The sequence below is a fragment of the Gopherus evgoodei genome, chromosome 4, assembly GCF_007399415.2.
Source record: "Gopherus evgoodei ecotype Sinaloan lineage chromosome 4, rGopEvg1_v1.p, whole genome shotgun sequence".
Lineage (NCBI taxonomy): Eukaryota > Metazoa > Chordata > Testudines > Testudinidae > Gopherus > Gopherus evgoodei.
The window spans coordinates 71,570,415-71,583,626 of NC_044325.1; the positions used below are offsets into that span (position 1 = coordinate 71,570,415).

Consider the following 13,212-nt stretch of genomic DNA (forward strand, 5'->3'; position numbering starts at 1 on the left):
TTTGGGCCCCACACTACAAGAAGGATGTGGAAAAATTGGAAAGAGTCCAACGGATGGCAATAAAAATGATTAGGGGGCTGGAGCACATGACTTATGAGGAGAGGCTGAGAGAACTGGGATTGTTTAGTCTATAGAAGAGAAGAATGAGGGGGGATTTGATAGCTGCTTTCAACTACCTGAAAGGGGGTTCCAAAGAGTGTTCTCAGACTGTTCTCAGTGGTACCTGATGACAAAACAAGGAGTAATGGTCTCAAGTTGCAGTGGGGGAGGTTTAGGTTGAATATTAGGAAAAAAATTTTCACTAGGAGGGTGGTGAAGCACTGGAATGGGTTACCTAGGGAAGTGGTGGAATCTCCTTCCTTAGAGCTTTTAAGGTCAGGCTTGACCTTGGCTGCAGTGATTTAGTTGGGGATTGGTCCTGCTTTGAGCAGGGGGTTGGACTAGATGACATCCTGAGGACCCTTCCAATCCTGATATTCTATTATTTTAAGTTTCAGTATCCAGGATTGTCATTCTAGGTTCTTTCACCAGCATTAAAATTATTTTAATACATTTTCAAAAGTGGGACTAATGCTGAGAACAGAAAGGGAAGAGAAACATAAATACCCAACATTGACCATTTTGGTTGCCTCAGTATTCAGTCTCCTGTCTTTTTCTCTTCATTGTGCTGAATTCTTTGGCAACTACTATGTGTGGCTGTAATATGTCCATTTGCCTTAATGCTCAGAGTCTTTGGCACTTCCACATCCAAGAAAAATAATTTATTTTCCATCTTATAACGTCACAAGATTTGTTCCTTTAACTTTGGGAAGAGCATTCTGGAGGACTATTGACCATGTTAAATTTTATGGTGCCAACAATGTGCTAGGCACTTTCTTGAGAACTGTATAGCTAAAAGCATCAGCAGACGGTGTTTCTTCTGACAGAAGGGAAGAGTGAATGTAAAGGGTGTGCTGTTTTTCCAAATTGTTTCCAGTTTATTTCAGTAATACTCTGACCTTGTCTGCTTGTTCAACTCCACCAGTGTAGCAACAAGAGTCTAGGGTAGATGAGGCGCCGACAGCTTTTAGCAACAAAGAATCCTGAGGTAGACAGCCCTGAATTTAGACAGTGATTTTTACTGTAACATTTTTAAATCACATGTTTTTGCTGGCAAGTGATGCTGGAGTTTCCCAATCAATTTGACAGTAAGAGGCAGACAGTAGTACTCAAATCAAATTTCATTGTGCTAGAGAAAGTTCACTTTCTAGCATATCTTCATTCATAGGCATGGCCCTTCCCCTAGAGGCTAGGAAGTGATTTCAGCGACTTAACCATTTTAAAATGAAAATTGCTAATTGCATTAATGAAGAATGTTGAGCTGGATCATTTAGGGTGGAACTTACTTCCCCCCCAGGACATTTCAAGTAAGGATTTTCATCATCAAATTATCCAGCCCACCTACATTCCAGTCACACTAATCAGTATAATAAAAAAAAACAACAAATCTATTAATGTTTGCTTGTTTCACAAGAGCTGTTCCCAAGAGATACTTACAGTTCATGCTAGGTCCATGTTATCACCTGCAACTTCCCCTATGGAGGGGATGAAATGTGTAGAAATCTTGAATAATTGGCCATAAAATTTGTTGGAGGGAGAAGCTGATCTTATGTAGCATCAGACTCCCCCCTACCCATCCCAGGTATGGCAAGTGCAATTTAGATGTTTTGGTATTCTAGTGAGAGTAGAGGGGCTGCTCCACATGTCAGTTCCCCTGGCCAAACCCATGAGGAAATATCCCAAGGAATTAACATTGACTGTCAGCATTCGTTCCTTCAAGTCCTGCTCTGCACCTGCAGACTGTCAAGCATGTGGTTTGTTGAGGGGTGGGTTAGTTGCTCAAAGAGTGGTGGGGAGTCTCCAACACCAATATCCCAGAGGAAACCCTGCTCCCACGGCAGGGCACAGTATTACACAGGGACTGACCCTCTGTGCAGAAGCCTCCACTCTCTATAGACGTTTCAGTTTGAGATTTCCCTGTGGATTTCAAAACATCTCCAGGCCTCCACTTTGTCTGCATTATAGACTGTTCAACCCCACTCTCTAGAAGGGATAGAATAGAAACTCCAGTTTTTTTGCTTAACTTTAGCTTTGTGTGGTGTTTTGGTTTAGGGTTGTATGTTGTTGTTTTTTTACGCTTAAGGGTCTGGTCCATGCTCTGTGTATCTGTGGTTTGTTTTTTATTTGTGTGTGTGTGTGTGTATGTTTGCTGGTTTTTTTGCAAATGGGAAGCCATGTATTTTTAAAACTAGAAACAGAGGTGTTTGCTAACATACAAAGAGCCAGACTGTGCTTGTCCTTTGCATGGGTGCACAAGGGAGTGGGGAGAAGGAAGAATTTAGGATGTTTTACCTGGACTCCTCTTCTCCCCACTTGTAGGAAACATGCTTAATATCATTACCTGTGTCCTACTTATTCATGGGGAGAAGTTGAGGCAAGGCCATAATCCTTCATTACCATCACCATTCCCCACACCACATGACACCCTGAGGTACAATCCCTCCATGGATTCCCCCTACAACTCAAATACAGGGCTGTGCCCTAAAGGCACAACATGGCCCAGAATATTATTAATGGAAAAACATATTAATTTAAATTGGCTTGCTACTGCAGTGCCATGTATTACAGATTAATGATGTTTTGTGTCAAACTGGCAGCAGCTGTGAACATCTGGCCCTTCTCACTAGTTTTCAGCACTTTGAATAATTCACAAGGTTTGTATGAAGTTACATTTTATCTCTGAAACTTCCCGCTACCTTATATGAATGAGTGGATTTATTTATTTATTTATTTTTGAAGTTTTAGATGGAAGAGACTTTGTTAGGTCACTCAGTTTGTCCTCGGGAGGCCAGTGGAGGATTGTTCCCTGCAGTAAGTTCTCCAGAGCCTTGTCCAATTTTAAATGATTTGAGTAACGGGGCTTCCGTTACTTTTCAGACTATTCCACATCTCAGTAGACTTCCAACACTAGAGCATTTTTCCAGCTAATCAGACAGTCTGTTACTTATGTTCATCCCATTATGCCTGAGCAACTACTGTCCATTCCAGAATTCCTCAGTGATACCTCTGGTTCTGTGGCCCAAAAATCTTAATTCCCTCCCAATGCTATGTGGCATTTCAAACTCCTGTTTAATTGGCTGGGTACTACCACCTGTAGATCTTGGCTGGCATTACTGCTGTCCACGTATAGCTCTTGCCTTCAATATGTTTAACAGCATTTCCTGAATGTATTGGCATGCATGTTTCTAAGTGTAATCTCACTTTGGTATTTCATGCCCTGTTTGTGGTGTTTCTGTCCAAACTGATATTTGCAGCACTGCATAATTTATTATCAGTGGACTTTATTTCCCTACTGTTAAACCCCTTCTTCCAGATGATTAGTACAGATTATAAAAACAGGCCTAATTCTAACCCCTTTGTTGTGGTGTTAGACACCTACATTTTAACATTGCAGGTTAGCATTACCTTTTGTCTACTACTAGAGTCCAGACCTATTTCATAAACTATTATTGTGTTAGCCATTTAAAAAAAGTCTAGGAAATTGAAGATATTTAAATACAACTATAATTAGCTGTGGAATTTTGTTTTGTTCAGATTTGTAATTCAGGATCTCTAGCATAGAGGAATTAACTCAATGCTAGAAGAATTTAGACTCTGCTATAATAATGTAAAATTAAACCAAACTGGTTAGTCCATTTGCCTCTGCTTTCTGCTGGATGTAATCGGAAATACCCAGCTCTGTCTCATAAGCCCTGTACTTGCACCCCTCTCAGAAATGAGTTAGATATGTTGGGACACTGTAGCTCCTAGATGCTATGCTCATACAAATAATAATTAATCATAAAACACATTAAACATTTCTTCCTTTTGGAGCAGCTAGTTTTGGTGCATACAAAAGGAGACCTATTGTGGACTCGAATTTTGAGCAACATGTAGGAAGTAGAAGTAGATCCAAAAAGTAGCTACCACCCCTGTTAAGCCACTGAGTAACAGTGATGACAGTACAACTAAACTTACTGTCTTCATGGGAAGAATCATATAAAAAGCAAGTTAAATAAACTTTTTGATTCTAAACTTTTGGAGAAGAGGACTTTAAAAAAAAAAAAAAAGCAGCAGCTAATCAAAAACACCCTAAAGTCAAAAGTGTGGAAATTAAATCCTCAAACTCAGAATAGAAGCAGCTTATATCTATACTGTAATTACACAAGAATATTGAAATGACCATGCAGAGGTAGTCACAGAAGGTATGCATACCCTTGAACAAAAAAAGAAATAAGGGCAGCAAAGGGAAAAAAAAATCTGTGTAGTCAAATGGCCTAATACAAGAGATTATTCTGGCCAAACAGTTGTCCTCCATAAAATGGAAGTCCAGTCTAAGTGAAGCCAAATAGAAAGAAGCAAACTATGGCAAATAAAACTAAAGATGGACTTAAGGATTTGAACCGATAATCACCCAAACCTCCCAAAATATAAGTATATTGGAAGATGAAACCCTATTAGAATGAGTCTGCCAGATCACTATGGAGTAAAAGGACTGATTAAATCATTAGTACATTACAGTAAAGCTAAATAACGTGTTTGCATTAGCCTTCACCACTGTCAGAGACTGAGGTGTCTGAAAACAAAGTGCCGGAGCAAACTGACATGTACGACAAGTAGAAGGATGAGAATACTGTTATGGGTTTTGCCAGAAGCTAGGAATGGATCACTTGATGGTTACCTGTTTTGTTCATTCCCTCTGGGACCCTGGCATAGGCCACTGTCGAAGACAGGATACTGGGCTAGATGGGCCTTTGGTCTGATGCAGTATGGCTATTCTTATGGGTTGAATTTAAACCTTGTTCTGGGTCCAGTATAACCACCATTTTACATTCAGGATAAATGTGAAGAAACCATTGTAATCAGGTGACTGAAACCGTTAAGTGGCCACTACCCCAAACACAGGCCTATGTCTCCTGTCAAAATGAAGGTACGTCCAAGGCCACTCAGGAATTTGAATTATACAGGCAGGAGCTCAGCTAGGCATTGTTTGAGTAAGAGTGTGTACGTGAGATTGAATAACAGAACAGTGAGAGAAGTAGAGAGAAACCCAGGCAAACAGTAACAAAAGTCTTGGTAATGTGACCCTTTTTGGAAAGGAAGGCTTAGACAGTTCCTTTGCCCACTATTCTCTTGTTTGATTTCTCCTGTATTCAGAGAAATAGTACTTACTTTATTTACAAAAAATATACATAAAAATTGCATCAAAGAAATACATGACTCTCACCAATGTCTCACCCTAACTGGAACAACGTAAAAGACCCTGAATTTTTGGCTAGCCACATAGGTCACGAGGTAAGAATCTCATCAGTAACATTAGAGAGTATAAAAAAATTACTGTAAGGGATATAAACACTTGTGTTTGGAAGCATAAGATCACCATTAACTGATAGGGTTAGAATAACCTGCTTACAGAAAAATCTCCCTATAATTGTCCATTTTAGGCTTTCTTTCATCTTCCTCTGAAGCATTTGATACTGGCCACAGGATACTGGACTAGATTAGCCAGATGAGTCTGGTCCAGCAAGTGAAGTCTCTGTTAGCTGAAATGATAAGGACCTCCAGTTTTGGAGCAGAATGTTTGGAGATTCTTTCCCATTGCCACTGAATTTGAGTGGCCACACTTTGCAGCATAGTGACAGCTATGAAGTTCTGGATGCGGACGTTTTTAAGATCTTTTGCAATTACATGTTGTTCTCCATCCAGAGCTCTCAATGTACTTTACAAATACTAATCTCCAGCATAACTCTGAGGTAAAGAACTGTTATAACCATATTACAGATGAGGAAACTGTGGCTCATGGTGAAGTGCCTTGCTCAAGGGCGTGCAGAAAGCCTGTGACAATTCTAGGAATAGAGCCCAAGGTATCTGACTTGTAAGCCTGTGTTTTAACCACAAGATCATCCTTCCTTTTCCCATTTTATTTCTAGTGCCTGACTCTTAAGAGCTTTCCTAGTCCTCTGCAAAGCATTTCCCAATATCAGACCCCGAGTCTTGTACTACAGTGTGTTCAAATAGCCAGTGTGTAGAATCAGTGGATGGTTTAAAACTTGCCTTCCAGGCATCACTTGTATTGGAAACATTTACTGAGCAGCTTCTACCATCTTACTCCTAAGGCTTTTTCCAGGAATGTTTCTCCACCAAGCTAAGAAAAGAACTTCAAGAAATGCATTTGGCGTAACCTTGCACAGTTGGCCTGATGCATGCTGCTAATTGATGGTTGTGATTTGGTTGGAAAGAATGCTGTAGAAGTAAGGCAAGTTGCCATGAATGAATGTGATCATGAATGTTTAGCATGGACAATAGCATGAAAAGGTGAGGAGTCAAACCCTGGTGTGAAATTAAGGATTTAGTGTCCTGTTCTGCTTCCAGTTATACCCATACCAACACCACTTATGCCAGTGGGATTCCATTTGTATATCTGGCATTTTCGGTGGAGACTTGCCCAAATTCGTTGAAATTGTCACCTGGTTCAATTTTGGTGCCTGCCTAAGAAGAGATGTAGGTGAGGGGAAAGAACTTCCCAAATTTCTCAGAGGTTACTGGGGGTCTTTTCATTTTGTAAGTTTTGAAGCATTTGGCCAGGCTGTCTCTCCCTTGCTGTTTTGCTTTTTTTTTTTTTTTTTTTTTTTTTTTTTAAATATAATTTATGGCCTCCTCTCTTCCCTCTTTCTTTCATGCATACATCTCAAATGTGGTATGTTCATTCAAGTCCCAAAGTTAGTTGTGTCCCACGCAGATTTAGCATCCTTTCTCTTTTACCATTGAAAAGTCCTTCTGCCAGAAATAAAGTACCATGAAACTGAAGTTCTGGAAAGAGTTATTTACATAAAAGGAATAAGTCCTACATTTTAAATCAAGTAAATTTGTGTCCCTCTCATTTTGGGTTCTTGTCACATGTCCCTCATTTATGCATTGCCAGGTTGAGAGGTGAGCTTTCAGGGGTAGAGGAGTGGAGTAGAAATCAGCTGATGAAAGCTTTCACTAAGAGAGAGAGGTTGAGAAATTGGTATATTACATGTTTCATGCTATTCATGTAAGCTACAAAGGAAGGCTGCTATAAAAGCTGTATTTGAGATGTTGCGTTTTGGTATTTTTTCCCCCTACCCAGCTGCCATTTAGTGTCAGTGCAGCTTTTCCTACAGGAAGTGGCCATTTGATGGAAATTTCACTGCTCTCCATTTCGGGAGAAAATGTTGCTAGTTAATTAGGACAACATAGAAATCGAACTACAGTACCATCTTTGTTCTGAAGTAGCTCAAGTATGGGGACAAAGGGGGAATGAAACCTGATGAGCAGAGCCACTTGGGGGGAAAAGCAGTTCAGTTCAGTTTAAACCTAACAAGCAAGCTTTGTGTGGTGGTTTGGTTTTTTTTGTTTGTTTGTTTTTTTAAGTTTAGGATTGCTGCAGGCAGCATAGCTCAATAAACCGTCTTCAGCTTTCTAAAAGATGTATTTTGATCTCAGGAGTTATATTTTGATCATTTTCCTTCCTTTGTAGTTGTTTTCATTTTTGACTCTTAAAGAATAGTGCTGTTTTTGCTCACATTCTTCATTATGATGTTTCCTTATTTAAACATGCAAGTGCATGTTCTCAAACAAATTATACTTGCATATAAATACACTGAAGAATCGATTGTGTGAAAAGTTGTCATTGGGAAATAGACTTAATAAAATAAAATACAGAGAGCTTCTCACACTGAAATTGGAGTCACTAATACAGGGCCTTACAGGTACTGCCATTGTTTTCTGGCACTCCCCTTTATATATACAGTGTGGATTACTGCCTTTGCCTCATGACGAGGAATAACACCCCGTGGAACAATGCTCTTTTGCTACATTTCATTACCCGCAAATTATCTTGCAGTCTTTACCCTGATAAAGGAAGCCACAATGATTGGGGAACCAACCTGTGAATTTCTCTACCTCAAATTTAGACTCTAGTAGGTCTTCTGCTTCAAACAAGCCAGCTTCACTTGCAGTTCAATTAAATATGTTGCTGTTCTTTTATATGAGATGCATACGTTTATCACTTATCCCGGGTTTCTAAAACTGCCTGTGTTTTTTATTTAGGAGATTGAAGTGTGTAGTCGTCAAGTACGATTCGCTGGAGGTATAGTCCTCATCGGAGCTGCATTCTTTCTGTAGTAATTTTATGTGTATATTTGATATTCTATTGTCAACACAGGAGTCACAGAATATAGTTAAGATGTACTGTTAAATATAGTATGCTACAATTCAGTTCCCTTCTTCTTTCTTCTGTTTGCCTAGGTGGGATCGGCAGGGTTGTTAATGGTGCCTTTATGGTGTTGAAAGGTCATCGGTCAATTGTAAACCAGGTTCGGTTTAATCCCCATACTTACATGATTTGCTCCTCTGGCGTTGAAAAGATTATAAAGGTAAGAGAACAATCATTGTCATAAATACATTTTTCCTTTAAAAACTGATATTGAAACAGCACCTTTTGTTTTGTTAATGACTCACTTCCCCACCCCACCACCCAAAAAAATGGTTTGATGCTAAGGGGGCTAGTCCCTTTATCTGTCTGGCCCCAAACAGGGTGTGTGTCCCATGAGTTGTCATGACTTCATAGCAGCATAGTCTCTCATCGTATGGACTATGTTTTAATGTATGTCTTGTGGATACACTCTCTCCCTTTCATAATACCCTACCATTTGCAATCATATTCCTGTGGCAACAACAGAAATTGCATACACAGAAAAGTAACATTAGGAAAATGTCTGTGTGGCTTTTTAGCTTTTTTTTTTTTTTTTTTTTAATATATAATTTAATTTGTTCTGTATCCAGATGCTCAGAGTTAGCAGCACATGACCTGCAACCCTTAACTGATCATCAGCGAGTGCTGCTGTTTGGCAGCAGTATTCTGAAGTCAGTGGCTCAAGTTGGCTAGCCGCTAGCCTATCAAGTGGACATCATTTTTCTCTTACCCAACTCTTTAATTTGGGCAACCTATTTTTTCCATATATTTGAATCCATATTACTCCAGTGCCATGTTTCTGATGTTAGATGTTTTTCCCTTTTTTTTATATATACATTTTTAATAGCAGATTTTTTTCAGTTAAATATAGTGTTTGGCAAAAGTAGAATTTTCAATCTAAACCCCTTTGAATTTCAAATGGTGTGGGGCCATACGGTCAGATTTGAATTTTGTGGATTTGAATCTTCCCCATGGTTTGTTTCCTGCTTGGGCCTGAAGGAAAAGGAACCTATTTTCCAGTTTCATTTTGAGCATATCTAAAGTCTCATGAGATTTTGGCCCGAACCGGCGGAAATGTAGTAAGATCAGTTATCTCATGTGTTTTCTGACACTTTTTGGGCTGAAACATCCTAGAAAACTTCAGTACAACTGAACCTTAGCCTATACCTCACCCAAGTGCTACTTCCTGGGTCCATTTCTAATTTTTCACAAAAGCATATTAAGTTGCTTGTATATGATGACATGAATAAGTGGAGCTGTATAAGTTACCATATCTTTGTCTGTATTCAAGAGGGAATGGACATTGCTAGGTGTCAGAATTGTCTCTTCTTTGTATTCTGCATTTTAAAATGTGCAGAATTTTCAGAAGACCAGTGACTACCAGAAACTACATGGAATGCAGAGGTATATCCTATTTTGCTATCAAGTACTTCTCTTGAAGGCGTAATATGAGTTGGCTTCTGTTCCTGAGTTGTCCTAGGTGTTTATACAGCACCTACCATGCTTTGCATGCCAGTGCAATGGAAATAAGTAATTCTGTTTCACTGTTCCTGTTGACAGACCTAGACTGACCAAATTTCTAACCATGAAAACTGATCCTGCTTCAAACCATTTGCTTGAATGGCTTTGTAAGATTCTTGAGTGCACATGGCTGTAAAGGATGTTGTTTGAGTATAACTAAATGCTTTTAGTCAGTTACAAATTGACCTTTACCCTGCCAAGGAATGTTTTAATAGTCTGCAACTTAGGGATGAGACATGGCCCAAATCCTTGGGAACATGGCCCAATGCCCATCTGCTTCATTCACATTCCAACTATTAACAGACTTTAGAATATTATCCTAGTTCCACTTTCTTCTTCGAGTCTTCCTCTGACACATTAGTTTTGCATCTCCAATTTCTTCCTCTTCTTTCTTTCCATTTTCATTTATATTCTCCTGAGAGTCTTGTGTGTGTTTTTAAAACAAAAGAAAATATCTGGCTTGCATCATCCCAAGTATGGATTTTGACAAAGTGTGTTGTATAGTCTTTAGAAGCTTATTGACTTTCAATTTCTAACAGACTGCCTGTTTCTATTTAAATACAATTCTGCCAGAGGAATTTTTGGATCTATGAACTTAATTCATGCAGTCTAAAGTCTCTCTTTCGGATTTTGGTTATATTGACCCTTTACCCTGTGAATCCTTCCTGCATGACTGTGCTTAGTCTGTTGGATTAACTTTGGCATAAACACATCCCCTGTGTTGCTTTTGTGTACTTTTTTTTTTTTCCTTTTCCTCTTTGTCTAATGATTGAAAGCTTGGTTCAGTTAAGTGTTCGTTGATAAGTTGTGTAACTTTTGAAGACCACTTTGCTCCAGCACTTCCTTTAAAAGACAGTTTCTGTTGTCACAGTGTGTGTGAGATGGAACTTGCTTATCTGCTTTGAAACAACTGAAGTGTTTAAGATCACAAGCTGGAAACAAATCAATGGGGGAAAAAGTTTAATAAAAATCCAGGCAACTCCATACATGAAAGTGGCAGAACTTCTTGCCCTTTGGTTGTTGTTCATCATCGGTCTGGCTCAGCTAATTATGCTTCTCATTTAGGGGCCAGCATGTCTTGAGTTCAAGTCTGTTGCCAGCATTTGAGCTCATTTCCAATGCTGAGCTCTGCACTGCAGTACTGAAGGTGAAGGTTCCTAACCTATTAGAGGTACCATCTTGCATAGCAGCAGTTACCAAACTGATCTGCAGAGCAGTTGCTCGTCATGGGAAGTAGGTAGGTTACATGGTGCTGGCTGCTTCTCTTCGTTTGCAGTTCCTGTTACAAGTGTCCAGTGCTCTCCATTGCAAGGAAAAGTCTGGTGGCCGATAAAAGCAGCTGCTTGTAAGAAGGTAGAAGTTAGCTGCCTCTGCTCAGGGTCCATGCTATGTATTTGGATGAGAGGATTCAGGAAGGATGAGAGGGAATGATGTCCATGGAAAAGAGGAAGAAAAGGACCAGGTGGCAGAGATGCATGTGGAGAGCAGCCAGAGACAGAACAGGTGGATGGAAAAGATGAGATGAAGAGCAACAGGAGATGGCTTTTTATTGCATTAAAGCCTCTCAAAATGTATATCCTTTCCTAATGTAACTTTTTCATGTAAGCAATTGCTGTAGCTGCCCCAGGGATGTCATGATATTGTAAGTGAGAGGGGAGATGCACAATGGACCTCTACAACTAATTTTCAAATCACTTTCTTAAAAGCTCTCATCTTCCCTTCACTGCCACTCGAAAAAATCCTTTTTATTTTTTTTAATGAAGATATAAAGACAACCATTCAACTATTGACTAGTGTTCCATTTCGTCAGCTATACAAGGTCTGTGATGAGCTAAAAGTGTGGATACAAGCAGTTGTTTGGGTTTTAATTTTTAGACTAGCTTTACTAAATTTAGCACTTATTGAAGACAGACACTGCTAGCACCAAGATCTAGGTATAAAACAGACAAGCTATTTGAAATTCCCACGCACTTCTGTCAACACACTTGCTATTTTAGTGCTGAGTCCCAAATTAAGGTGAAATTAATCTCTGACTTAACTCTAATAAAATCAGTGGTCTTATTCCAGCGGTGGCTTTGGCCTTTGATTTTTAAAATGAACCCACATGAATATATCTCATTCACCAGACCTGAAAACATGGCATGTAAGAAGCTTTAAATTCCAATCTGGATGCTTATTTTGAGGGCATAGTTAAAAGCAGAGTACTTCAAACATTGAGCCCCATCATGCTCATTTTGCTCAGGATTAAAGTGTGTTTGAATCCATATTACTAGAGAGGAAATGTTGGATGCATTAACCACTGGTATAGCTCGCTCTCTCTTTCCAAGTGCAGGCTTCTGAAGGGAGGACATGGTTTTGAAGAGTGTAGAAGTGAGTTAAGGTACTGGTGTCATAGCTGTCCTTTGCAGTTTTATTTAGTTTAACATCTTTCCTACAAACTGCATTGCAAAATCCTTGACAATTAAATGATAGAGTGAAAAAATTGTCTTACACAGAGAGAGAGCTGGGCAGGGGATGCTGGGAGTACAGAGAGAATGTCCATAGGACACAAACTAAAGCAAGTCCAGGGAAAGTTTTAAGAATGAAGGCCATTTTGCATTAAATTCTAAAATGAATAGCAGCTTTGGAGTTTGAAGATGACTGATGATGTTCCATTTGTTTGAAAATTACCAGTGTATCAAATACAGGAAAATCTTTTCACCCTTGTTTCTATGGTGACAAGACAATGTCTACATGGCTATCTGCTGCTGCTTGGTAGGATAATCTGATGTAGTCAGGTGGCTCTAATTATTTTCACTTACATTGAGAGCAGCTTTTTTTCAGTTATTTTGACATGGTATATAAATTGTGCAGTACCTTATGGATTTTCCTGGATTATGACCTCTCCCCAAGTCTAAGACACTTGGGGCTGCATTTCTCTTCCTGTGACTTACAAAGGCAGCTCACTTGCATGATCATCCAAGCATCCTCACCTCTGACCAGGCAGATAATTCTGCACTCAGATATCTGTTGCCATCCCAGGTTTTAAAACCAAAATTTGGGACAAGTGGAAGGAGTGTTTGTCTCCTCTCTTCTTTCTACCAGGAGATGAATTATTTTAGGGATTGTTAGCTACCCAAGCTTATTATCTCCATTTGTTCCCTCATCCCTCAGTGTGGTGGTCACCCAGACAGGACAGGCAAAAGGCCAAGGCATTTTCTTTATGAAGAAACCCAGTTCAGGTTCCTCCAAGGGAAACTGCCCCAGTTGCTCCCAAACCAGGAGAGACCCCTCCAGAGATGCTTTCACAGGAGTAGGCCAGATGAGTTTTTTCTTTCAGTGCTTGGGACCTAGTTCCTGTTCTTTACAATTGGGCATATTTTTGGGGAAGAAATGCAAAAATTCAAAACTATAGT

General features: G+C 39.5%; 1 protein-coding gene across 3 annotated transcripts in view; it reads left to right on the forward strand.

The window, feature by feature from the left end:
• DCAF5 (DDB1 and CUL4 associated factor 5) overlaps nucleotides 1-13,212 on the forward strand; it is a 111,135-nt gene that overhangs the window by 81,041 nt on the left and 16,882 nt on the right. For all 3 annotated transcript variants that reach the window (XM_030559710.1, XM_030559711.1, XM_030559713.1), the window contains one exon: nucleotides 8,350-8,477. In XM_030559710.1, the coding sequence (XP_030415570.1) occupies nucleotides 8,350-8,477 (128 nt within the window). The remainder of the gene's footprint in view (nucleotides 1-8,349; nucleotides 8,478-13,212) is intronic.